A 26,290-nucleotide genomic window follows, 5' to 3' on the forward strand; every position below is an offset into this window, starting at 1 on the left:
TCGGCATTTCTCAATGTTGCAAGATTTTCTGCTAAACGATATTTAGCAATTTACGCTGCTCCAACATGTTTATTAAACGGTTCAATGTATTAAGAAATAGTAATCGCGCGCTTAGTAACGTCACGTCAGATGGATCAGACTTCTACTGGGCCGACAAATTTTCCGTTTTCTACCACGACTATGGCTACATCTAATGGACCGGAACTGTACTACCAGGCATAGACTATTTACCGGTGCCTCACTTTCTGGACGGATGTGCCAATTGGCTGCCGGATAGAGGATTTCTAGTGTCCCCAATGTTTTCTCTAGACACCCTAGAAATTCTCTATCCGATAGCCAATCGGCACATCCGACAAGTTCGGCCGACATACATATAGATCGTGTTCCCATTTACTGTTAAGATAAAAATAGTCTTAAGAAAATGGATTTACGGATCAACGTTAAAAATTAGAAATGCAGGACAGCTGGTGAGAAATTATATCAATTTGATGAAATGTTATCAAAGATGGAGAAATTTGGAAATTTTATGCCTAAAAGTTGATGAGAAAACATGATTTTGATCTGGCAACACTGGTGTAAGGCGTAATGTGAATTTTACCGGTTTTCGAACCTCTCGTTAAAATACATACGTATCCTACGGGATATATCCTTGTGTGATTTTAAAAATGGTACGGGATGACGAACCTATGGAGACTGAGATTTTGCCGTCTACAAGCAGCAACGATGCGAAAATAAAAGAGAAAGATAGCAAATTACCTAGTTTACCATGGTAGGTCTTGCCTCTGTGCAGAAGTAAATTACATTATTAATAATTAATTATTCATGCAGTAAATGCAGGTGATTGTTAATCAAGAATATAACGTTGCTAGGATTGAGAAGTATCGGCCTCAAGTATTTGCAGATATTGTTGGTAACGAGGATACTGTATCTAGATTAGCTGTGTTTGCTCAACATGGAAATACCCCAAATATTATTATTGCTGGCCCACCAGGAGTTGGCAAAACCACCACGATTTTATGTCTGGCACGTATTCTATTGGGACCAGCATTTAAAGAAGCTGTGCTTGAACTGAATGCGTCCAATGAGAGAGGAATTGATGTGGTCAGAAATAAAATCAAAATATTTGCCCAAAAGAAGGTAGTTTATGTCTTATCAGAGATGCAAACTTGTTCCTGTAATAATAACGAACTTTTACACAGTTGCTTCACATTCGCAGGTTAATCTCCCGAAAGGAAAGCATAAGATCATCATTTTAGATGAAGCCGATAGCATGACTGACGGTGCGCAGCAAGCATTGCGCCGTACAATGGAGATTTACAGTCATACCACCAGATTCGCTCTGGCATGCAACAATACAGAGGAGATCATAGAACCTATACAATCGCGCTGTACCATGCTGAGATATGGAAAGTTAACAGATGCCCAAGTTCTGGCAAAAGTTCTCGAAGTGTGTCAGAAGGAAAATGTATGTGAAGTTTTATTGACGTTGATAAACAATTTGATGTGATTTTCTCCACACTTATTGTTTGCTACACGTAGGTTTCCTATACAGACGACGGTATGGAAGCGATAGTATTCACTGCCCAAGGGGACATGAGGCAAGCTTTGAACAATTTGCAGTCGACATATAATGGATTCAATCATGTAAACGGTGAGAACGTATTCAAAGTCTGCGATGAACCTCACCCTTTAATCGTTAAAGAGATGCTGGATGACTGTATAAAGGGAGACGTTTCTAAAGCATGCACGGTAAGATGTAACATCGATATACTTTCAAATCGTATTTTCAATTTGCAAGTCATTTTCATGTAATTAGGTGATGGACCATTTCTGGAAAATGGGATACTCCGCCGAGGATATAATCAGTAACGTATTCAAGGTTTGTAAAAATCATGCGATGGATGAGAAACTCAAGTTGGAATTCGTCAGAGTAAGTTGTAATTGTTATTAGTATGTTCTATCTTGCGCTAAGAATACAAGTATTCGTTTTGTATCTCCAGTTTAAGGGCGAAAAGAAATACAAATTGAATTCATTACAGGAAATTGGTTTAACGCACATGGGTGTGGTGGAAGGTATTAACAGTCTGTTGCAGTTGCACGCTTTAATAGCAAGACTTTGCCGAGCATGTATGTCGAGATAATCTCACGTGATAAAAAACGATTGTATTCTATATTACATTGTAATTATATATTTTTACTGAAACTCGTTGTGCGTTTAATTTCATCGGATTTGGAGGTACTTCATCATGATGACTTTCTTAGAAATCTTGCGTTTTATTCGTGATAAAGTATTACATGCGATACAGCTCGTAAATCTATATCTAATCTCGCTGTTGTACGTTGTGTGCAACATTTGTTAATGCGCGTCTCGTCAAATACATCGTCGCGTAAGTAACGACAGGACTAGTAATTAAAAAAAAAAAACAAAAGAAAAACAAAAACTTTTTTTCATATTCTCATCAACTTACTCTACTATTGCGCGAAGATATGAAGAAATGGGGAAAGAATATTTCTAGATCACTATATTGTTGATGCGTAATAGTGCCAAATAATGCTAAAAGTATAATACCGTAACGTTCTAACGTACGTCTAACGTACTTTGTACGAAATTTCACGTTCGCGAATGGAATGGGCTTGCACTCGAAAGCTTCTCGTTTGTTGCTCTTACTCCGAAGACAGGCCGTAATAACTGTACATTTGTACACTTACGTGAAGTTAGTAACAACGCTATCCGTAACGCTAATTTTATCGTGGAATCGCGACGCGTTCGCTCGCCGTCTTTACACGCGACGTTGCGCGAGCGAATATTTGCGTATTTCCCTTAATCTTCGCGCCGGATAACTAGATCACATTCAGATAACTAGATCGCATTCCACTGAGACCACGATGACTGCGATTCCACGATAGGAATTGCGAATTGCGTGTATACGTTTCGCACAAACTGCTATGTTTCTGCTAACACGGTATGCCCGGATCATACGTGCACATTAGAGCATACCAAACTATATATCCGGCAGTGGACTAAAATGCTCAGTTAACGATTTTATTTGTAAACTGTTTTCGAAGCTTTCGACTGTCTCACCGTATATCGAGAACCAAACAACGCTCTTCGTAAGAAACGTCAAAAAAAGAAACATTAATTAAATCTGCGTCTCTCGATGAAGCCGTAAACGTATCAACGATTGAAGGACTCAAAGAGACACGCACTGCGTCGGCTTGATAACATACATATATGCAATTCATCAGTCTTATATATTTTTATTCTTCCGGGCACAGAGTAAGTGTTTTGCTTGGGGAGACGAGGAAGTACATAAAGTCCGAGCGCGAAAAAATAAACTGGAAGAACCGCGGCGTGCGCGCAACCGTCAGATCTTAGATAGGTAGATTCCATCCTCGCAGCACGACGTGCCTCTGATGTAACGTATCATAATAATGTTACGCCGCACAAGTGCGTCCCTTACCGTACGCTTAATACTCTAATCTCGATCATAAACAATCGACACAGAATACGCCAGTCATCGGATTTAATAAAGCGACCTTGTTGTAGACCGCCGTCGATCTCTACGCGTTGCCGGCTCCTCGGAGGCAGATAGCCTCGATCTCTGCCCTCGTCCTCGTGATTTATCGTCGCGTCCGTCGTGGCGCACTGAGAGAAAACTATTTGGAGTCTCGCATGCGTATTGTTACTACTATTTTTGTGATTAAAACCGTAAAAAAAAGTACAGTCGAAGCCGAAAATAACTATAAGTTTCTCTCAGTGCGATCGAAGAACCGTCTCCTTAACGTAGGTTCCTCGAGTAAGAATATGGTCATCTCTGACTTTTTGATAAAAAAACGATGTCTGCTTCGTCACTAGAACATCTTTATATATGAAGTGTGTGTCTACAATATATCGAGTTCAGACACATTTTTCTGAAAACATATATGTCGTTTATCTGATTACATATAATACTTTTTATAAAAAAAATAGATCTTCAATTTCTTAAAAGTTTCTAAAAAGTTAATTCCCCTATTATTTTATTAAATACTTACCTCACACATCTTAAGTTAACATTTGATCACAAATAGATTTATTTTATCTGGCGATCCTTACTTCCGCCATTTTGGATCAAAGCGAACTAAGACCAGTCAGCAAAGAAGTCGCTGAGATGGCCAGAGACTCTTGCTCGAGGGATCCTACTTCGACGAAGTCCGACGGCGGGAGACGGGGAATCCGCGGGAATCACCGTTCGGAGGCGTTCAGCACCACTTCTCCATCGGCACCGACGTCAGGTGCGGCCTTGGCTTCGGGGAGGGCCATCGCAGCGCGCTTTGGCAGGATTCCGCTCTGGAGGGCGTCCTCGGTGGCGGCTGAGGCGGCGGGCTGAGTTGCGCGGACTCCTGCGAGCTGGAGTTCGCGTCGCCGTTCGCCTCGAGCGTAGCCGACCGCGCGTTGTTCTTCTCCGAGGGCGGGTCGCCGCGGTGGTTCCTCTTGGTCGGCTTCCGCGGCGCTTCGTGGTGCACCGCGGCCGGCGGCGCGCTCTCCACGGACTGCAGGCTGGCCGCGCGGTGCAGCGACAGCCGCAGCGGCTTCTTCGGCGGTGCCGGCCGGGTCTTGGTCTCCTGGGAGCTGTACACCACTGATACCTCCGAGTTCTCCGACGCGCGGGATTGGGAGTCCTGAAACGAGGACCGGGGGAGATGTTCCAGGGCAGGTTGCGACGTAAGAGAGATGAGATTTCGCGATTGGTAAATCCGTCCCGCGGACGTGCAACGAATGCGACGTTAGAATTCGCGGGACTTTCACACACCGAGAGAAGAAGTGTTTCTAAGGAATACGAAACATTGACACAGCGTTAACAATAATAACGCTGGACGATGCGTACCTGCAAGCGATAGTAAGTCGGCTCCGAGTCGAACTCCAAGGACTGGAGCTGCGAGCCGCTCTTGCGGCTCTTGTGCAAGTGCTCCATGGCGGACTCGACGCGCGGCGAGCGGCGACGCTGCAGCTGCGACTGCATCGGCGACTGCTTGCAGTCGAGGCTGGCCGTCGACCGGGCCAGCTGGAGTCCCTGGTGCTTCTGCTTGTTCCGCGACTTGTGATGGCCGTTCGAGACCCCGTCCGATGAGAAGTCGAGCTCGCGCGGACTCCTCGCGTCCGTCACGCGCCTCGCGTGATCGCTGTGTCTGCTCCTGACCGTCGGCAGACTCTGTCGCAGTTCCGTGGGGCTCCTCACGTTCAGCCCGGGCAGATTCGCCACCAGCGCGGTCACCTGCGGACCCTTCTGGAACACCTGGAACGTGCGTTCGCGCGTGAACCTTCGCATCGTGAATCGATGCGCTCGACGCGTCGAGAGGCGCGCCGACTGCGATCACTTTTGAGGGAAGCTTCCTTGAATACCAGCGAAATTCAATGATGACACCGGTTAACAAATTTTATACCGTAAATCGTATTCTTTTTGAATGTTCCTTTTTTTTTCTATTTATGTGTGGAGATGGAAAATATCGAGCGAAACTCCGCCCGTCGCATTCATCGGACACGCTCGTTCCGTCGAGGTTTCTCTCCGAGTGCAGCGTGCACGCGTACCTGCACGTGTTCCTGACGACTGGGCGGCGGGTCGGCGGGCACCTCGCTCCTGCTCGGCGCCAGAAGATCCCTCACCTGCTCCTCGAGATAGCCGATCCTGTGGGTCAGCCTGAGATTGTCCGAGCGCAGTGTGCGTAGCGCTGCGAGGGACTCGCCTTTTCGCAGGACCACGATTTGCGCGGCGTCCGGTGCGACGGCCAGCAGCCGCGCCAAGTCGCTCCTGCCGGCCCCTACCACGAGCTTGCCATTCACCTCCAAGATCCTGAGGACAACGTCGGCCGATAAGTCGAGTGCGGCTCGAGTTCAACGCGAGTCATCGTGTCCCCTTTGACGCTTCGGATGAGTTCCTCATATTATCACTATCGCCTTGAGAGCGTCAAAATAGCATGAAAATGCCGGCCCGAGAATCCGCAATAATTCTACTCGGTAGCGGTTATAACGCGATTATTAGATCACTTAACTGTACTTTTGCATTCTGCACTTGTAATGGAATCGCGGGGCGAGAAACTACGCGCGAAATCGAGCTTAATGAGGTGTGTCGGATAATAAGGCGTGGGAACTGGAAAAAGGTTACGCTTGCGGAGCGCAGTACACACACACGCGCATACACACATACCACGCCGCGTATTATCCTTAATTATTCCGTGAGAAGCGGCACAAGGTTCAGCCTGAAAAATTCAAGCTCGTCGAATATTGAGAGAGAGAGAGAGAGAGAGAGAGAGAGAGAAGTTCGGCGTAAGAAATTGCAGCGGGGAGGATGCGGCCGCGCCTTTGATTTGGCTCTGGGCAAGAAATTAATTTTTCGCCTCAGCGGCAACGTCTCGGAATGTTGATAGCTTTTAAGTTACGAACGATTAAAAAATGACAGCTTTCTCACGGGGATAAAGAGCCCCGGCTAACGAAATTTCATGCCGCTTTTAATCCCGCGTCCCAATAGAAAGCGGGAATTCGCAGCCAGAAGGATATTCGTTGTCTCGAAGATTGGAAAATTGTGGTGGAGAGAGAGTGAGAGAGGGGGGGGGGGGATTTGATTGAGTTTTCGCCGAAGAAAAATCAATTCCGCGCTGATCAAAGAATTCGCATCGTCGCGGAGCTCGTTCGTTCGGCCCGCTTCGGCGAGCTTCTACTCCCCCGCGTCGCTTTTAATATCGAGTTTCGAATCTTCGACAAGATTTTAGAGCCTAAAAACAAAATGGTATGTAAGTTTTGGGTGCTTCTCCTTTATATATATATATATATATATTTTATGCGAAAGATGATCTCTTCTCCCGTTCTATTCGTCCCTGATACTGAGGCTCGCTCGGGGACGAGTCGATTGGATTAATGCGTCGCCGTTGAAGACTGAAAAGTTTTGGCCGCAAAGTTTTTATGCGTTGCGTCGATGCGCGCGCGACGCTGGAACGCCGGGTCGTGCCCGGCACGGCAAATTCCCCCGGGTGGATATACTCGGGGAGAATGCTGGAAGGTGGGGTCATGTGAAGTCGCGGGCGCAATTAGCGGGGGCATACGGCGAACTTCCGGCGCGGCTTCACGCTACAGCGAGTTCCCCGTTGGGAACCGAATGTCAAGATTGCCGCATTGTTCTTCTCCGATAGCCGCGTTACGTAGTACTATTTCTATGCCGTCGCGCAACACGTACACAGATATACTCACACTGTGACTCGCCGACGACACCCTTCCACCGCCGAGTTCCGGCTTAAGAGGGCTGTGTTTGAATTAACGAAGTTCGCCCGAACTCCGATGTGTTTTCAAGGTTGCGCTCTCTCTCTCTCTCTCTCTCTCTCTCTCTCTCTCTCTTGTCGATTAAACTTTGCGATTCGAATGTTGCTCGAGAAAGGAACAAGAAAGAAAATTTGCCGAAACGCCGAACGGCGAATTTTCGGATTGTTTTCCGCGAGTGAGCGTCGAGGGAAACCAAAATTTGTCTTCCACATCACAGAAAATTCCTTTGAAAATTTTTCTTAATTTTCCTATCAATAATTAGCAAACTTCCGAAGCCGCTACACTGGGAAAAAAATGTTTAATATTTGTAACTATAATCGCATAAAAGTGCTATAGTACATTCAGGTAAATATATAATTGAAAAGTCGATTTTTTCGACTCCTTTACATGTACGTGGCCTTTTAAGAAGATTGAAAACGGTGATGGCGACGACAGGGACAACTTCAGGACGACTTCATGGTTCATCGAAAGGCAACGTGTTGTTCTGCAGTTCCGGAGTGCGAGCCGCGAGAGCAACGCATAATTGTGTACTTACGTGTGTGTGTATGTGTGCATGTATGTGTGTTACGACGTCGACGGAAACGCGGCTTTTTCTGCTCCTGTTAGACAGTGATTAAAGTGCGCGCGAAATGGAACGGTTAGCTGCGGTGCGCTCGGTTACGTGCACGGCTACCTTTTCACAGGAACGCGAAGGAGCGTGCCTGCCGTCTCGTCCGCGTAGTAATATCGCCGTGGAGCGGTGGGATAAAACGGCAGAAGTGCGACGTTCGATTTACGGCCGGCGGCGCTCGGGCTTTACCGCGTCCGGAGAGCTCGTAACGAGAGTTGCGCCGTGATTATTGGCGCGAGACTCGCAATTAGTCATCGTACGCTTCTTTCAATCGGGTCAGTCCTGCCGATCGGATTCACGGTGCGATCACCCGCGCCTGTTTTGCATATAGGGGAATACGGGGTCATACGAACCTGTCCCCCTTGCAGAGACCGGAATCCTCCACGGCCCAGTCAACGTATAGGCCGATCGCATCCTCTCGGGGCCCCGCGCCGAATCGGGGACTTTTCGGGTCCGCGCTCACCTCCACCGCGTGAATCGTCACTTGCGTCGAGCCGGAGATACAGCTGCAAGCAAAGCAGGGTGGTTGTAAAACCGATGCCGAAGCGATTCTCCTTCCCCTCCCGCGGTTCCGGCGGAAATTAATATTAACTCGACGAGATCCGTAGACGAACAGTTGGGAATTAACAGAGAAACAGTACGGAAGATAATAAACGAGGATTTGAAGATGCGCAAATTGTGCGGATTTTTCGCCAAAAATCGAATCACCGTTTTGGAAGACCCGTTCTATTCGGTGAATTTCGGAGAAGCAAATTTGTGGAAGAAAATCTCGACGTACGAGGGCCAAGAGGAAATTCGCGTAGGTACCTGAATATCGTGTCGTTCTTTTGCTTCTCTTGAGTCTCGGCCAATTCCAGAGCGGCTTGAAGGGCCCTGCTCTCCTCGTGAAGGGTGAGCAGCTCGAGTTCCTCGCGGCCCAGTCGATACTCCAATTCCGCCTGCTGTATTCGGACGTCGATGTTACTGAAAAGAATCATCGTGTACGGATTTGAAGCACACGCGTTAAAGAATTTACGCGAAAGACAAAAGACGTTATCTCGACAGTTATTTCCGTTAAGCGTGACTGTTTAATCGTAGATATTTTCATTCGTCGAGCTCGAGTGATTCTTTAATTTCCCGATGGTATAATATATAACAATATACGACGTATGCGATGATAAAATAAAAGAAGGAGGGCGATTTGTTCGTCCGATAAAATAATTTCATTGTCATGTTCCAATTTCTATTGAATGACGAATTTCATCGTTACACGATTGTTGGGAAATATAGAACGTGATAATGTCAAGGTGAAAGATAGCTTCTCTGAGAATAACGTGTATTCTCAAGGTCCCATATGGTCTAGTGGCTAGGATACCTGGCTTTCACCCAGGAGGCTCGGGTTCGATTCCCGGTATGGGAAGTTATTTTTTGATCTGCTGACTCGTATTTTTTTTTAGTAAAAACAATTCCGTACATAAACAGATGTGTGAGATTTTTATGATTAAAGAGATCATATTGAAGGTCTCTTTAATCATAAAATTTTCCTCGTATATATGAGCATACGTATGGAACAATTTTCACAAAAAAAAAATATCACCACCAGTTCAAAAAGATTTCCCATACCGGGAATCGAACCCGAGCCTCCTGGGTGAAAGCCAGGTATCCTAGCCACTAGACCATATGGGATCTTATGTGTTTTGTTCTTGGGACTATACATCACTATCATTTCTCTAATAACATGAATTCGTATGCGTCTATCGGGGGGAGAGGGGAGATACATATAATATATTCACAAACATATGTCTAACACGAGCAGTTCTAGCCAAAGCCTTTATATATAAGTATATATAAAGATATGTCAAAGCGCGAACGATTATTTCTTTTCAATTTTTTAAACTTTACGTAAATTTCGCCGATATTTTCTCTTCTTGCTACAATACCAACATTATCAACATAAATCATGCTTATAAATACTTAACATAGAACTCTACGTGTTGCGTTAGCCATTATCTTTCGAATAGTAAACACTTTGCATATCATTTTTCTGGAAACGTGGACGGTCAACGATTTTTCTATTATTTCCACAATATTTCTGCAAGTCTCTTTTATCGTCTTCTCGTTTTTCATCCAACGAGTTCGAATTCGGTAAACCGACGGTCACCAAACAGAACGCTCGTCCGAAGACGAATCAGACGTGTCGGCCGCGTCACCAATGATTGCTCCGATCTTCGGGCCGCGCTCGAATGAAGCAATTAAATGTCAGTTCCACGAGAGCGCGTGCGCGTGAGCAATATTCTATCAAAGCGTATTACCATAATTACACATAGATACGGCTCGTTTTATCCGCATTATGCATTGCATTATCCGTACACAGACGTTAGACGCGTTTCATCCGCACTGTCGTATTTATAGCGGGGTACCCCGCAACTACGCGTCTCACCCTCGGCATTATATGGCGGGTAATCACGGGCCACGATAACGCGGTTGAATGAGCGCGTGAGCGAGCGAGCGTGCGAGCGAGATCTCGATTTCATACTTACTCCGTGATATCGAGACGCTCGAGCGCCAGCTTGAGGTTCTTAATAGCCAGTCGCTTATTGTCGGCGTCCCGTCGCAACCTTTGAAGCCGCTCCTCGGCCGCTTTCCTGTCGGCCTCGGTCAAGGGTGGCGCGCCATTGCGTAATGCTAGTCTATTGCTCAGCGTGTTGCAGAGCTGGCCCTTGAGCCTGAAAAATAACAAAAGGCACGAATGCCGTATCGTGACTGGGAAGAACACCACCACCACCATCAGCACCGTTGCCCTCCCGCCGTTTGTACCCCGATCTCAGGAATGCACGTCGAGGCACCGACGGGCCTCTGAAGAGTTCCTTATCTCTCGCTTGGTACTACCTGAATGTATGCATCTGAAGAGGCTGTAACCCACGACTCTCCTCGAGATCCTGTAAATCTTTCTACCGCCTTTGTCCTCTCGTTGTATTATTCTCTCCGTTGCATTATTTCTCAATGGCGGATTCCCCGACCGGACGCGAAGTTTCGTTCCGCCTGAGCGAAAATTTTCGGGAAATATCACTCGAGAAATATCATCGATAATGCTAATTGGCGGGTAAAAGTTATTTTGAACCGGACAAGGTGTTTCTCATCTTCAAGATCTTCAAATCAGTATGTCGGTTTTAGTGCTTCTCCTCTATACGCGCACGATCGTTATAACGAAGGATCGCTACGTGACCAGCCGCCGCAAGGGGTATATCCTCGCGAGACCTAGCGCGTACTTGAAGGATGCGATCGAACGGTCACTCACGTCTGTATGATGTTTTCCTTGTCACGCAGGGCGACCCGGAGGGCGTCCAATTCTTTATAATGATCCCGGTTCCGATGGCCGGCGGGGGACGTGACACCTCCGGAAATGCTGCCGCCCTTCTTCCGTCTCGGCGTGGTGGAAAGCGATACTTCGATACTGGCCATCTGTAATGCGCACGTACACGAAAGTCAAATCAAACAATGAGAATGGATCCCCGACGAGGGCGCAGCGTTGAAAATGTATCAGGTTAACGATGTATCCGATCAAGCCATTAGTTTACCTTTTGCAGTCATACATAAATTTTAGCCTCACTGTGAGTATATCATAATCGTGCGCACACATACACACATACATACACACAATACAAATCCAGTGAAAATTTGTACTATTAGTGTGCTATATCATTGGACAAAGATTTTCTGCGTGTAAGAAAAACGGAAGTTGGAAACAAAAAGGCGTATATTAACGCTCGTCGAGCGTCCGGAATAAGGCGTGGGATCGATACTATACGACATAAATTATCGATCGCATCGTAAATAGGCGCGCGTCCGCATTAAGGAGCCTCTCCTAGCGGAACGTCGCGAATACGTGGTCTCGCTCCTCTCAAGGCTGCGTGTTTGATTAACTACTTTTCTTCGTGGAATAGCTCGGGGTGAGCAACTATCATCCTCCTTGATATAATGAACATATTATACATACTCAATTTTCGCATGTACGAACAAGCAAAGCAATTTGCCTAACGACGAAGGGCATAGGTCTCGTGCACATAGGGGACGGATGCGGCGTTGCAAATAATTCCTCGGACATGAATATTTATAAACGATCGTGCCGGCTCGCAGAAAATTATAACTGCGCCGTTACTCGTCGCGCTTCCCGCTGCGAAAGTTTATATATAAAAAAGGAGGAGAACGGGGAGAGGTGGAGATAGAGAGAGAGAGAGAGAGAAAGAGAGAGGGAGTGAGTGGAAGCTATGATAACTTTAGAACGTTTATCGTGCATTGAATAATTTCCACGTCGAACGTTATAGTTAGCCTTCCGTAGTTACAAAGTGAGCGACGACCGTCGCTGAAAACGTTGATGGCCGAGGGATTAACAGCTTAGCGAATAAATCATGTTGCGCAAATGCGGGAAAAAAAATCCATAAACGAGTTGGACGTTGTGCGTGCGTGCGTGCGTGAGTACGTTAGAGCATATAATTGAGTGAGCGTGCGCGTGCGTTGAACGCAAAAATTCCATTTTTCACGGCGACATGAGATATTAGGTAGTGTTATATTTTACGTCATAACGTCGGTATACACTTTTAATCTCGCATTAGTTTAATGGGACTCGTGAGACTAGAAAATACGTACGATGGATGTCCATTTAGTTCTCTCTCTCTCTCTCTCTCCCCCCTCGCTCTTCACAAATTACTCGCGACGATAAAGTGTAAAATCGATGAGTCTCCCTCCTTCCCTCCCTCTCGTCGGCGCGCTGCTCTGCATTCGTCCGCAGCCGGCGTTCCGCGGCATTCACCGTGTCGGAGGTGCCGGCGAGGAACGCAACTATCAATTATTCGGATTCCGAGCACCGGCTCGTCGAGGCTTTCTTCCTTCTTTGTCGCGTACCCACCGCTCCCCTTTTCCCCAACGGTCGCGGGGACACGAGAAGCTCGAAGAGATCGCAGAAGACTACGCGGCGACGAGGAGGAGGAAGAAGAGGTCTGCGGGGGAGGATCGGCACGCGGCATGAATACAAATTTATCGTTCCATTAAACCTATGATTTGCGACGACGGTCGGGGCGGGATGTCTCGGCCTTAATGGGCTTCCACCGTCGGTACTGCACACGACGCTGCTCTCCCGATGGTCCTTGAGAAGACGGCACCTCCGCTTGCCTCTCGCCGGCCGTCGCAGGGAGGTCAACGCTGGCCCCACCGGCCAACGAGGACCGATATGAGGCCCCTCTCGCCATGTGGACCACCAGGCAGGCGCGTATGCAGAAAACCGAACCGGATGTCCCTCGTGAGGCCCGTCGAATACGACTGCTCGTGATTTACCTTTCCGCGTGTCTCTTTACCCGCGGCTGCACTCACGAGATCCGTCAGCCGCCCCTCAGCATAAAAATCCGTCGAAAAATTACGGAGAAACAGGTGTCCCATATATAGAACATTATGCGACAAAGGTTGCTTATAATTACACGTGCTAAAAGATGCTTCCGTTTTAATAACGATTATTATTATTATTATTCCGAAACGAGGAGATCTCTCCATTGCGTTAACGCAACAATGTGTAAACATAAAGCGCGATATATTAATAGTGAATCTCGGATTACTCCACTTTGGTGGTACCGCGTTGTCCGTGAAACACGCTTGGAGGAGTCGTGATCGAGGGGTCACGGAGGAGTCATCGTGAAACATAGCAAGCGCGCCTATTAATCATCATCAGCGTCACGTGTGCGCCAAAAGTAACAGGGCGGGAAAAAAATCTCTCGACGGAAGAAAGAGATTTCCGGACACCTGCGTCGGGCAGTTCTCCGACGTTAACGTCGGTCGAATATGCACGATTCACGCAAGAGATTCACTCATCGGTCCTCTTCGTCCGAGCTGCGTCGGCGGAAAAATCGCGCGAGCGAGGATCATTGAACTTTGAACCGCTCGAGGGGAATTTTGCAAGTCGCGGCGGACGTTCCCGCGGGAATAGGTGCATCCGGTTTATCGTCGTCGTTGTCATCGTCGTCCCGAGACGGCCCGGCTGGTGGTCCGTTGTCTCGTCTGGGACACACTATACCCACGATACTCCCATATCGCATCTGCCTCCATCACGAGAGAGCGGCACACACGGAGAGCGACGACGACGAAGGAGGAAACATCGACCTCCGTTGCATCGCTAGGAGGGACAGCGTATCCTCTCAAGGACCGTGTATCAAGGTTCGCGGTACCGTGACTCAGAACCTCCCGGAGGGTCAGAGGTCCCCGCAGTCTTTGACTCGCGAGTTCTGTCTTGCGCGATGTTGTACGTGGAACGAATCCGCGGGAATCGACGATTCTTCATTAAGAAGCGGCGCGCGCGTTCCCGCGCGAGGAGCAACGACCGTGCCGCCTTAATCTCGACCGGGAGAGATCTTCCTTCGGTAAATTATACGTACCACCATTTTTTCAGCAGAAAACACCGATATATTTTACCCGTGACATTTCAAATTCTAGCCGGACCAGCAAAAACATTTCCCTGAGTGCGGTGTTTGTATCTCCTCGATTGTACCTTCGCGATGTGACCCTCCTAATTTCTTCCCCCCCCCCCCCCCNCCCCCCCCCATCGTGATTCATTCGCGTGGATGCGAGTCCATCGGACTGCGCGGGATCGAAGAAGGACATCAGGCGAGTCTCCGGATCCCCCCGGGGTAATTTCTCGAGACTCGCCGCGACTCGTTCGTTTCGCGGTGCTAAAGCTTCAGCACCGTTGCTGATTTAGTGTATCAGGCGGATCCGTGTACATTTGTTTTCCAGCGCGCGTGGAAGATAACTGACCCGCCAGTCGGCGCGACACTTCCCCTCTCACTCTCTCTCTCTTTCTCTCTTGCGCTCTCCTTCGTATGCATCGCGCCGGCCGACTACTCGACGTTCACCCGTGGGATTATCGTGGACCGAGATTTACGGCACGAGGACACCCCGCAGCAGGATAACGCGGTCCGGTAATAGCCGCACCAATCCTATTACGTCTCGAAGCCGACGAGACTACCGTCGCTGCGCCGACTCGGCTCAGGTGAGCCGGTGTGACCGCCGGCAGCGTCCAATTAGTCCGCGGCGACCGAAATTTTCGCCTGGCCATCCGCCAGCCTTTGTACCGGCCGTCCAGCTACGGTGTCTTCGCGTGTTTATGTAGCAGTTAAAGCGCACGAGCTACTTTGCGGAAAAACGGTACGTACAATTCACCCCTTTCCCTCGCTCTTTAAGGACCCCTTAATGATTTATGCAGATGTGCGCGGCACAAATAACGCCAATCGCGCTACTTCCTCGCGGACTCATTTTTCACGGTTCGGAAGACGTTTCGCCAGATACTTCTCGAGCAACCACGGCCGGTGTGCTCTGTTACGTTTCTCTCCCATAGTCACTCGGGGCTCCCCTTTTTTCCTCTTTTTTTCCGCTTCGTTCGCGCTCGTGATTTATATATTCCCGGCGAGCTCGCGCGCGTCCGGAAAGTTAATTTATATCGTTGTCGTCGGGCGCGTCTTTTCCACGATTCGTTGAACCACCCACGCGATTATCGCGACGGCCTGGTGGTTCCCAGGATTACCGGTTGGAAAACCACCCAGATGTCGGAGATCCTGAGCCGCGAGCATTATCAGAGACGCGGTTCTCCACGTCGACGCGCGTTTCCTTTTCCGTGAAAGCGGACGGTTTCTCATCTCGGGCCCCGTTGCGACCGCCTCTTCGTCTGAGGTTTCCCGGAAACCGATGCTGTTTACCGCGACGGGAAAAACGCGCGAGCACTCGAGAACAATGATGTCGCAGTCAGGTAGGGATTGTTCACAGTTAATCGTTGTGGACGCGCCGCAGCGGCGACTGCTAACTTCTTGCTCCCGAGAAGCAACGAGACGCGCGCCGTGTCTTTTTCTCGTGCCATGAAATCGCGCCTTCAACTGGAGGTTCGGAGACCAGAGGAAAAATCTACGAGCCGACAATTCGATGTCGTAAAGAGTCGAGAGGGAGAGAGAGAGAAGGCGGTTCAAAGGACGGAGGGACTCAGTCTGTTTTCTCTCGGCTAGGGGTCAGCGGGTTCATGTATTCAGCATTCACGCACGTTTCAGCCTACGTACGAGTCGACAAAAGATACATCGTACATACGGCCTTCATCGCGAAGTGCCTGCTTTCCATAAACACGGCTTTTCGCCACCGGCGCGTTGTCCGAAGACCGGCAACGACAATACCATAAATCGTCGAATCGCGTTTCCGTTTTCTCGTTCTTTCTCTTTCCTTTCATCACAAGCGGAAGATATTTTCCGCGAAGGACGCTGATTCGAATTTCGCACATTGACGAAAAGGACGTATCGCGGCACGAGTTTCATGATCGATTCGAGACTGGTGTCAAAACTGAGTCGAGTCGCGAGGGTGCTCTTGGATTTCGCACAAGTTTCCCTTTTTTCATCTTCGAGGTTCCAAATGAGAGACTCTTCAGTCCTCTAATTCTATTTCCGTCAGATATATGTGTACAAAATCTACAAAAAGAATAGCACGATCGTATCAGTGTTTACGTAACATTTTGAGCATCGTCTCTACGTTATCGAGGTTTATCAAATTGATCAAATTTGTCATCGTTTTCGGCATTCTCTTCGATCCTCCGGTCTCCGAGCATTTTTTCCTCCGAGAAACTAAAATTAGAGGAAAGACAGAGCGAGAACTTGGGCTACGCTCGAAGTCAAGAAAGTTATCAAGCACGGAGTTAACCGGCGGCGGTGGCGGACGGCCGCAAATGCTTGATTGCACCCGCCATAATTGGACCCACGGTCTTTTAGCCCGCCGATGGAGAGACTGCACGAGGATCGCAACTTCTCGTAGTGAACCAACAGCCACTACCTGCCTGCCTACCGTCCCGACGACAGTAGGTATCCTCGATTGGATTCGCACGAAGGTCGAAAACTCCCACCGCGAGTTTCCACCTATTCTGCTCGCGAGCCACGTCCCGCACGCGCACGTGCGAGGACGAGATGAATTCCCGAGGGCGCGTTTGTCGCGTGTGAACGACCCTGCGAACTCATCCCCTCGATGATAGGTACACTTCGGAGGCAGTAGTTTCGCTTAGAAATTCACGACGAGGAAAGACGAGGAAGAAGATCACCGGAGTGACGCGCTCCACGTCGCCGAGGAAATATGGCTGGCTCATTTGTTACTCCCGTGAATACTCGCGGAGAAAATTCATCGTCGATCGATGTTTATCTACACAATCAGGTTAAAGATACGTCTGATCAAATCAATTCGTTTATTGCTGTCATATATAAATTCAGTCTTCAATATGAGTACATCCCAGTTGCGCGATAAAAGTCTAGTGAAAATTACGTTATTAATACGCTGTATTAATTCGACGGAAAATTTCCTACCTATATAATTCTTTCACTAATGCGATTATAGTTACATATAAAGATACGAAAAGTTCTTTTCTCACTGCCGAATCACCCATCTTTCATCTCCCACAGGATACAATACACATCGCCGACGTTAACTCGCGCGTAGGGGGGAGAAGGGCGCGCGAAGTCATCGCAAATCGCGCGGTATCGGCGAGAAAAGTTCCGCCGCGGAGGCGAAAGAAAAAGAGAAAAAGGGGCGAAGAGAGAGAGAGAGAAAGAGAGAGAGGATGGGGGAGAACGAGCGCAGCAAGATACGATAGGAGCATTTGTCTTGGAGCACACTGCGAGGAGGAGAAGAGGCGAGCCGTGACCCGAGGCGCGATGTATCGATGCCAACATTTATCTCGGGGCGCGCGAGGATGTAGGAACGCGCGAACACGGCGCGCGCGTTGGATCGAAATCGCGATAATTCCTCCCGCTCGAAAGTGTCGATTCCATCGGTTTCTTTCCGCGGACGTCTCTCGCGAGGACGAGGCTGGACCAATGTTCGCCCGGTGCCTCCTTATCGCGCGCGCTGCTGGCGCGTATCCTGAAGAATGAATCGGTTCAGGCGGTCGGATTGGTCGTGGTGAGGAGGAAAAAAGAAAGGAAAATACAGACAGCCTCGAAACGGCTCGACGCGTCGATCCGCCGAGGGTGAATTTCTCGTCGAGAGTCGCTCGAGTATATTCAGACACGCCTGAGACAGATTGAACGTCGTGGTTACCGTAACCAAATCATTTAGTTGAGACTGTTTAACTAAATGTTTGTCAAATCCTTTGTTCAGTGTTCAGGTCCGCCCGAATGTTTAATCCCGAGAATAACCGGCGATATCGACGAAATAACATCAGTAGGTCCTCCAGACGTATATCACGAGAAAAATGGTAACTCGTGGACAGGTGATCGATAACGATGATCGACCAGCAAGACACGAGTGATTCTCTGTGACTGAGTGAGAATGTGTTAACACAGTCCCGCTGTCGCTCTAACGACTAACGTTCTCCCCACGTGTCGATTTATCTCCGATATCTTTCTTCCGCCCACGCGTAGACATTACTCGGGAAATTGAAATGACAAACGCGGGGATGCAGAGCCGCGATGGAGAACGCGCTGCCGGCCACGTACACCTCCTCCCTCGCGAGACCGCGGTCGGCGCGAGAAATACGCGGCGCCATAATGGCCCTCTAAATAACGAGATAATAGAGACACGGCTGTGTATGAGTGTTACCTTCAGATCGCATCTAACACCTTTCTCTCTCTCTCTCTCTCCAAGTGGCGCGGAAGTGGAAACGAATGGGCTGCGAAACTGCCCGGGGCATTCCGCAAATTTCTCGGCGCGTACGCGGCGGCAAAGGGACGACAAAAACAACGGCGGCGGCGGACACGCAGGAAGCGGAAATTTATTGCGGAATTTGCATGGAAGGGGGGCGGCATTTCCGAGATAATTCACCGTTCCTCGGCGACACGGCGATCGGACGCGCGATCGTTACAACCGCGATGCGTGGCCACGCGAGAAGACGGACTCCGCCGGTGCGCGCGACATCGTACTTCTCGTTGAAAAGAGAAGAATCGCAACAGCAACATTCGTCGTCTCCTGGTTGAATCTGAGAGTCTGGTTTTAACGACAGATTTCTTGGGAAACAATAGTACTATCATCGGAACTCATGAACGGAAAAGTGATAATACTACGCTGATGGTAAAACTATTAGGAAAAGAAAGTACAATGATTGACAATGGCGCGGTGATTAGCATATCTCGTGATTCCAGGCGCCTTTATTTGCGTACCGACAAGAAAGTCGATTTGATTCGAATTACAACTTTGTTCCGCGAACAGCGTCGTTAATTAATTTAGCCAAGTGTAATAATCGATATCCCTTTCCGCACGGAGAATTTCGCTGGGACAGAATGGAAGTATCGTAAATTTTCGATTTTCGATTATTCTCCACAGCTATCGGATCTATCGAGGAGGAAGCCTCTGTTTTTCATCGGTTTCAGTGTGCAAAATAAAGGCCGGGTGCGATTACACGCGGCGAAGCGTTCTCTCAGGGCAATAACTTAAAGAGAAAGCCGGTGGAGGAAGAAAGGACTCGGTCGAAAACATCGGCGCTCAGACAGCTTAAGGCCAGTGACTCCCGAGACCGCAATCTCGCTCGGCAGATCTGTCTGGGCCCAAGGGCGTATTATGACCTAACTTCTTCGGCGGCGAAAAATTTCGAAATCAACGGGCGCGATCGGAGAGCCCGTTCGCGAAGCCGCACGTTCTCGAGGAACTCGGATCCCGCCATCATCCGCTCCGGAGACGATGCTGAGCGCATATCTAAATATATCTATATACACTTGAATAAGATCAACAGTCGTGAATAGATCCGTATTTTTCATCGGCGCCGCGGTGATTTCTCGTTGCGTCCCGATAGACGTTTATTTACTTTCATCTCCAACAATGGGCGATATTTGCGAGGCCGCTCGTTAAAATAACAAACGCACGACGTTATTATGAAAAAAAAGAAGAAAAAAAATAATTATCACGACCGCCCGCGTATCGTATCGCAGAGGCGTAAACTTCGACGATGCGAATAAAAATCTATATTTTTTTCACCCCTCGTGTTTCCTCGGCGAAATATACGATTGTTTTAACATCTCCTCGTGCTGCGGAATACACGAAATTCACATTCAAACGGCACGGCTCCGCCATCCGACGGAAATCTCTCGCCGATATTAAACGCTCGTTTTCGAGTCGAATTTTTGTCGCTGCGATTCATAATGAAATTGGGAGGAGAAATTGTGCGAAGACGCTTCTGTTTGCGCGCACACGCGAGTATCCGTATAAAAGATTTTTGCTCGGCGGATCGAGCGTACTAGGCGCGTCCTCGGCTCCTGACAAGGATGCTTGCCGACGACGTTGGTGCGAGCTCCTCGGATCGGCATCCTTCTTCATTATTCATATCGAAGCCCCTGCACGCGCGCGCCTCTCTCGCCTCGTCTTTCCTCGCCTCGTTCGCGAAACGCGACGTCGCGCACGGAGATCCGCTCGAGCGTGAATATATCGCGATAGATTTCATATCAAAGAAGTCAGAAGCTCTTCGGGAATAAGAGGGCTCTACCTCTCTCCGTTTATCCTTCTAAAGCGGGCAAACCTGTTCGCGTTACGGACGCTGCGCTCGAGTCGAAGATCACTCTTCGAGAATCGAGACTATCGCAAATCTATATACCATGTAAATCCAAACAAGCATTTTTCCCTGGATCGAAGTAAATATCTCTCAGGCGTAACACCTGATTCTTTCAGGTGTAGTGTGTCAAGATGGATTTTTATCACGGGCCATTTAAGTAGGCGCGCACCGTCCACGAGAGCGTCAACATTTGCCCTTCGGGCTCTTCCTCGCGTTTGTCGTTTGTCCAATTAGCGGCGGGACGATTCACGACGCCCCGCNAGAATTGGGCCGACGCTTTCGCGACGGATCGATCGACGTCGAATTGTATATAACTCGAGCGGCTGGAAATATGGCCGACGTGGGCCTTAACGACGCTGGTTAGGAAACCGGATCGCTCGGTCTCTCGACGGACATCTTCTCGGTGGTACGGGGCGTGTCTGTTGTTCGGATCCCGATGAATCCACTCGTGGTGCGCGAAGGGCTCAACGCGAGAACGAATGATAAATAATGACCGGCGGATACGCATTTATCAAAATACAATTCCTCGAGATACGCACGAGGACGGCGTGTGTGTCGGGCGTAAATGAGGACTCGCTCGTCCCGAGTTAACGTCGCGCGACCCCCGCGCGCGACGTGCCGAAGGACGAGATTAGAAACGCCCGTGTATCGGGATAAGATTACGGAGCAGATAGCACCGCGATTACGGATATTACACGCGGCGAAGCTATAAATTAAAACCGAGAGTCGGCCGGCTGTATTTCCCGGCGGGCGAGCGCGAATCGCGGCGCGCTCGGATCAAGCGAGCGTGTCCTTCTGCGTCGGAGAAAGAGCCAACCGACGAGAGCAAATATTAACCGGGTCTAATCAAACAAAGAGGAACACGTAAACGCCGGTAAATGTGCGTGCGATAAATATTAGCCGTTCTTTCTTACGTCCGCCTACGTCGTACCTTCCGACGTTCCTCACCGATGAGATGTTATTGAGATGCGCGCGAGTATTTTTTTTATTCAGATCGCAAGCACATATTGTAATTGAGGATTGAATGTGAATAAACGATGAAAGTGCCGAGTACAAAATTTGTGGGAATCTTGCTACGAACATTTTATGAACGTATACCGAAATTGCACCGATCAATCCGCGTGGACGCGTCCGTTATTACGAGGAATCTATTTTCAGCGCGGATCCTCCGGAGCCGCGATAAATCGGAGCCTCGTGAGGGCGCGTGCATCGCAACGGATATGAAACAGCCGTTATATATCACGCGACGAAGATGCACTTTAATATTTGAGGATTTAATTACACGTATCTGTGCGTCCGCGGGGCCGCGATAATGATCAGTTGCGTTCGATCGCGAAATAAAATTTCGACTGACGTTCGGATTCGCGAATTATATCACATTGACGTGACCGCATGTGTGTGTGTGTGTGTATCTTACCGAACGATATCATCGTCGTTTGATAAAGCGGTAGGACGATTGAAACGCTCGATGCCGATTTATACTTGTTGGACGTGACGTGATTGATAACGTCGCATTACGTTCTATTACACGACGAGGGCAATTGTACTTATGCTGATTAGCGCACGGTATTATTTCAACTACTGCTGCGCCCGTGGCGATCGAGACGTGATTACGAGGGATCCTTGTGCGAAGGATAATTAAAGCTGAGTTTAACCGCTGGTAGCGCGGCCGCTTATTAACTCGAACTACGCATGGCGCTCCGTCATCGCAACGCTGCTATTAAGCGGAAACGCAATCGATAATTCCCGTGTATGCTCGCGGTTATCGCGCCCGTCAGATAAATTAGTCGCCGACGCACGACTTCGTTTCGCGCGTAAATATTTGCTCGCGCGCGCCTCAGAGCACGCTCAGCGACGGATAGACCGACGAGGTCGGTGCAACGCGTCAAGTTTCGGGCGCAAGTTCAACTGGAAACGCGCTCGGAAAATCGCCGAATCGGCAATGAGAGGGTAGCGCTATGCGCTAGACGACAGTTCGTCGAGTTAACGGGGCGTCGCGGCCTCGCGTAATTTTCAATTTCAGCCTCCCCCGATCTCTCTTCCTCTCTTCCCCGCCCCTGCAATCAGGCGTGAGGAATCCGACGGCTTAAACGACGCAAAAAGGGTGGGGCCCGGTGATTGTCGAAAAACGAGCCGGGGGGAGAGAGAGTCCCGCGAGTTCTTGCGACGATCCTGCGCCACTGGACATCCGCGCGAGCGAGCGAGCGCCGGGGCAATTTTAATGGTACACCCGTGGGGCCCGGTTCCCCTCTCGCCTCCCCAAGAGCCCGCCGAGGACCCGTCGAGGACCCCCGGATGAAACGGAGTTTCGGTTCACGCATCTGCATATAAATCACCGGTCGGACAGGCTTAAGAAGCCGGCGGGCTATAACACGGACCCGCCAATAACCGCGAAACATCGCCTTCGGTTTCCTCCGAGGGTACCACTAAAAACGGCTCCCATACGGCCGCGGCGCGCTCCGTCAGCCGGCCAGTCGGGCGAGGAGACAGGCTCGAGAAAAGGAAGAAAAAAGGGATTCTCGAAAAACGCAGGGCGGAGGGAGGAGGAGGCACGCGGACGCGGGATGACTTCCTATCGCGTGCATTCCTCGCGTCGCGCCGCTCACTACCTGGACGCTCGACCTGAATCTCTCGCACGGTAATACCGACTTGTCTCGTCTTTCCGGGGGACTTTCCCGGGAAAATTGCGGGCTTCGAGGGTCTCTCGTATTACCTTGGCCTCCAAGGTCTCCAACTGTGCCATTCTGGGCTCCAATAACTGCTGCTGTTGCTGCTGTTGACTGCCAGCCCCGGTGTGCAGCGCGGTCTGAAATCATACGCAGGTGTTAGTGAGACAACAGCGAGAGAATTATTATTATTATTATTATGAAAGCTTTGTTTATTCAACGCTCTGGAACAAAGCCTCTGAAGCCACAGATCATAAGTAGAGGGAAAGCAAAGAAATGGAGATAGGTGTGATAAACCGACATACGCATATTTTTCGGCTGTAAAGTACCGAATTTCGTCACAGAATTATCAGTGAACAGGACAGAACTGTTATTGAACCACGCAAGAGAAAATCCGGTTGTTCTGTTAACCGGTGTCTGAGTTTATGAAGAGTTCACATGAGACGGAAATTAAAAATACGGATTAAACGCAAGTGAAATATCGAGATAATCGGGTATTAGATGATTCTTGAACGAACGCTCTTCTTTTTCTTTTTCAAGTTTCTTCAACATGAAGAGAACACCAGCAAGCGACCAATCGCAATATATCAAGGTACACCGCGATATTTCGGCTTGGGAGCGCGCGTATATGCACAAAGGGCGACGCGAAAAGCGAAAATAACTTGCAGCGCTTCTCCACCCCCGAATTTAGCTTTTTATCGCTACGTTCACGATGATACGCAGAAAAAGCGTCCTTGGGACGTTGCATGCGGGCAATGTGGAAAACTCCGGTCTCCCCGGAGTTAAGTTCCCGCTCCCAAGCCACGCAACACGCGATATTTGATACGAGATTCTCGGGGTTTTACGTACACTCCGCATTCACCGATATTTCACCGCACCTCACCATTGTGAAGAGGCTCACCGCGCTGATCCCCGTAATAAAAAGAAGGATATTCGCGGACCGCGACCTTCCATGAGTCCTCGTCGCCGTCGTCAGGGTAAGTAAGCTAATACTCGTGGTGGCGGCGGCTGTAACGTTTTCTAGAGGCGCGATGGGATTTCAACGTTAACGGCGGGAACGCCGGTGAGACGGCCGGCGCGCGGACCGGTAATAATTACCTGGCGCGCTGTTCATCAGCGCGTCGGGCTTGAGAAATCGAGGATGCCCCCGAGACGCCTCTCTTCTTGTTGGGCGCAAACGCGCGGTTTGAAATATGTCGCGGTGAAATCGATACACGCGCGTACAGTGACAATATTCGCGGCCGCATGCGATCAGAACTCGATCTCCGCGCGCCGACTCTGAATGCGTTCCGTTAGATACGTCGAAATATCTCCTTTAATTAGAGGTTGGTAATACTGTAAACTAACTTGTAACTTTTTTGTTAAAATAAATCTTGATAAAGAGACCGATAAACAAGTAGATGAAAGTTATATCCAGCTGACCCAATTCGAGACACAACCAAGTTAGTTACGGAGATACCTACTCCATAATGAAATGGAATATTTGCGATGTATTTGACGGAAGGAACCCTCTGGAAACGCTCGCTGTTATCGATTTAACAAATTAATGCGTTTGTATGTATAACATGTGCGCGCAAAGTGCAATAATAACAAGATGAAATAACAATTAATTTGCCAGCATAAATCCATTTTCAACGAGACAAATTAATGTAGTGAACGTACCGTCTATCAGAATGTATAATGAAATTGTTTAAATGATAAGCAGGTAATCAGTGGAGAGCGATGAATTTTGAAAAAGCGACACACGTGTCGAGAGCGTGCAAATATCAAGTTTATATTACCGCTGGTAATCATCATCTCTTTTCCCCTGTCAAACGCAATTTGCGCGACAATGTGGACCGTGTGCGACGAGAATATGCGTGGAACACTCCCATATTTTTCGCGCCTTTATGGCGGAGACGCGATCGTTTTATCGAGATCATCTTCGTTCTCCCCGCTCAAGAGATGGCACGACGCCTTTCTTACATGGGCGAGATCAAGATTGCGAACAAAGCGCAATCATACTCGGCCAGTCGCGAATCTCGCCGCGCGCGCCGATGGGAAGCAGTTTTGCGGTCATTGCAAACGCCTCCGACGCGGCGGTTATGATTACGTAAAAAATGTTTGAGGGAAACAGCCGCGAAGATGAGCCGAAGCGAACCGTAGCTCACCTACGAAGGCTCTCGTATGCCTTATCTGACGTTAATTCCTCCGCATGTTTCTGTTCTTACCGAACTCAGTCAATAACGCGGCCTTCAAGTTTCGCAGACTTGCTCTTTAATCTCCGTTCAATCCTTAGAACCAAGCTTAAAATCACAAGAAAATCACTCTTGCCGTGCGAAAATTATGTACATAAATCTCCCAAGAGATATGCAAAACAGACCGGTATAATTATTCCCAAATATTACGTTTCCGTACTTTACATTTCGTTATTCGTTACGATCATATTATTATAAACAATATATCACAATAATGATTAAAATTTATTCTATTAATATATCAATCGTGATGCTGTTATCTTTGTAAAGAAGATAGGAAAAGATTAAAAAAAAAAAAAGGATCGTCTTCGCGAGAGAACACAAATATCTTTCTCTCTGTTCTCACCGGAAACAACCGGCCTCCACCTTTTGAAGTCGCGAAGACGTTGATTCTCACGAAAATGATGGTTCACCGAAGGGAAAAGAAAGAGATTCGACGGGACGTATATCTCGATATGTCTCTCATATTGGCTCCGTGTTACAGTCGAAGGAACATCAATCGACGCGTATGTCGCCGTGCTTTATCGTCGCCCTCCGGAGCTTTCCGCGCGCCGCACGACAGAGCTTTATGCTTCCTCCACCTATGGCATTATTAACTCGCCGGTTCTGCATCGTACGCGCCGGTTTTACGACGACGGTCGTGCAGAACCGCGCGCTGCGAGTTAACTGGCTGACCCCCGCCGACCTTTCCTTGCGGAGACTATTCGATTCTCCGGTACGACAGGCTAGTCTAATTGAAAAGCGTCGGAGTCAGCTCGACCATCGCCGACTTTTTATTCGCCCGCTAAACGCACCAGATTCGTCAGCTTTTAAATCGTCGGAAATTCGCGCGCGTTGGTTCGATACAGTGCTCGAGCCGGTTCTTTTTTTTTTTTTTGGCGAACGAGAGGCATCCGTTCAGATTCTTACACTTTCGACTAGAGATGAAAATAACCCATCCAATCTGACAATAACTTACTCAGCATATTACAG

General features: G+C 48.7%; 2 protein-coding genes and 2 non-coding genes across 6 annotated transcripts in view; 2 read left to right on the forward strand and 2 right to left on the reverse strand.

Moving 5' to 3' along the window:
- The first annotated feature begins 424 nt into the window (after positions 1 to 424).
- Positions 425 to 2,203, forward strand: LOC106751136 (replication factor C subunit 2). Its single transcript, XM_014631943.1, has 6 exons — positions 425 to 769; positions 870 to 1,137; positions 1,217 to 1,465; positions 1,540 to 1,749; positions 1,817 to 1,930; positions 2,040 to 2,203. The coding sequence occupies exons 1-6, from the start codon at positions 666 to 668 to the stop codon at positions 2,139 to 2,141; spliced, it is 1,047 nt and encodes a 348-aa protein (XP_014487429.1). The 5' UTR covers positions 425 to 665; the 3' UTR covers positions 2,142 to 2,203.
- Positions 2,204 to 2,243: 40 nt separating this feature from the next.
- LOC106751133 overlaps positions 2,244 to 26,290 on the reverse strand; it is a 92,968-nt gene continuing 68,921 nt past the window's right edge. For 2 of the 3 annotated variants that reach the window (XM_014631935.1, XM_014631934.1), the window contains 8 exons: positions 23,129 to 23,221; positions 11,176 to 11,339; positions 10,418 to 10,603; positions 8,706 to 8,861; positions 8,252 to 8,404; positions 5,567 to 5,828; positions 4,866 to 5,273; positions 2,245 to 4,659 (listed from right to left, as the gene is read on the reverse strand). In XM_014631935.1, the coding sequence (XP_014487421.1) occupies positions 4,240 to 4,659; positions 4,866 to 5,273; positions 5,567 to 5,828; positions 8,252 to 8,404; positions 8,706 to 8,861; positions 10,418 to 10,603; positions 11,176 to 11,339; positions 23,129 to 23,221 (1,842 nt within the window). In that variant the 3' untranslated portion in view covers positions 2,245 to 4,239. Of the gene's footprint in view, positions 4,660 to 4,865; positions 5,274 to 5,566; positions 5,829 to 8,251; positions 8,405 to 8,705; positions 8,862 to 10,417; positions 10,604 to 11,175; positions 11,340 to 23,128; positions 23,222 to 26,290 lie in introns of all 3 variants that reach the window. The other variant, XM_014631936.1, reaches the window with a different exon arrangement.
- Positions 9,226 to 9,297, forward strand: Trnae-uuc. Its single transcript has one exon. It is a non-coding gene; the product is annotated as a tRNA-Glu (tRNA).
- On the reverse strand, positions 9,492 to 9,563 carry Trnae-uuc. The gene has a single exon. It is a non-coding gene; the product is annotated as a tRNA-Glu (tRNA).

Source organism: Dinoponera quadriceps, unplaced genomic scaffold (genome assembly GCF_001313825.1).
Source record: "Dinoponera quadriceps isolate SergipeBrazil2010 unplaced genomic scaffold, ASM131382v1 scaffold6118, whole genome shotgun sequence".
Lineage (NCBI taxonomy): Eukaryota > Metazoa > Arthropoda > Insecta > Hymenoptera > Formicidae > Dinoponera > Dinoponera quadriceps.

Excerpts from the sequence above, each read along its gene's own strand:
- LOC106751136 (XM_014631943.1), top strand. The coding sequence starts at position 666 with ATGGTACGGGATGACGAACCTATGGAGACTGAGATTTTGCCGTCTACA. Across the intron at positions 770-869 it reads AAATTACCTAGTTTACCATG|GATTGAGAAGTATCGGCCTC; the intron begins GTAGGTCTTGCC and ends TAACGTTGCTAG. Across the intron at positions 1,750-1,816 it reads ACGTTTCTAAAGCATGCACG|GTGATGGACCATTTCTGGAA; the intron begins GTAAGATGTAAC and ends TCATGTAATTAG.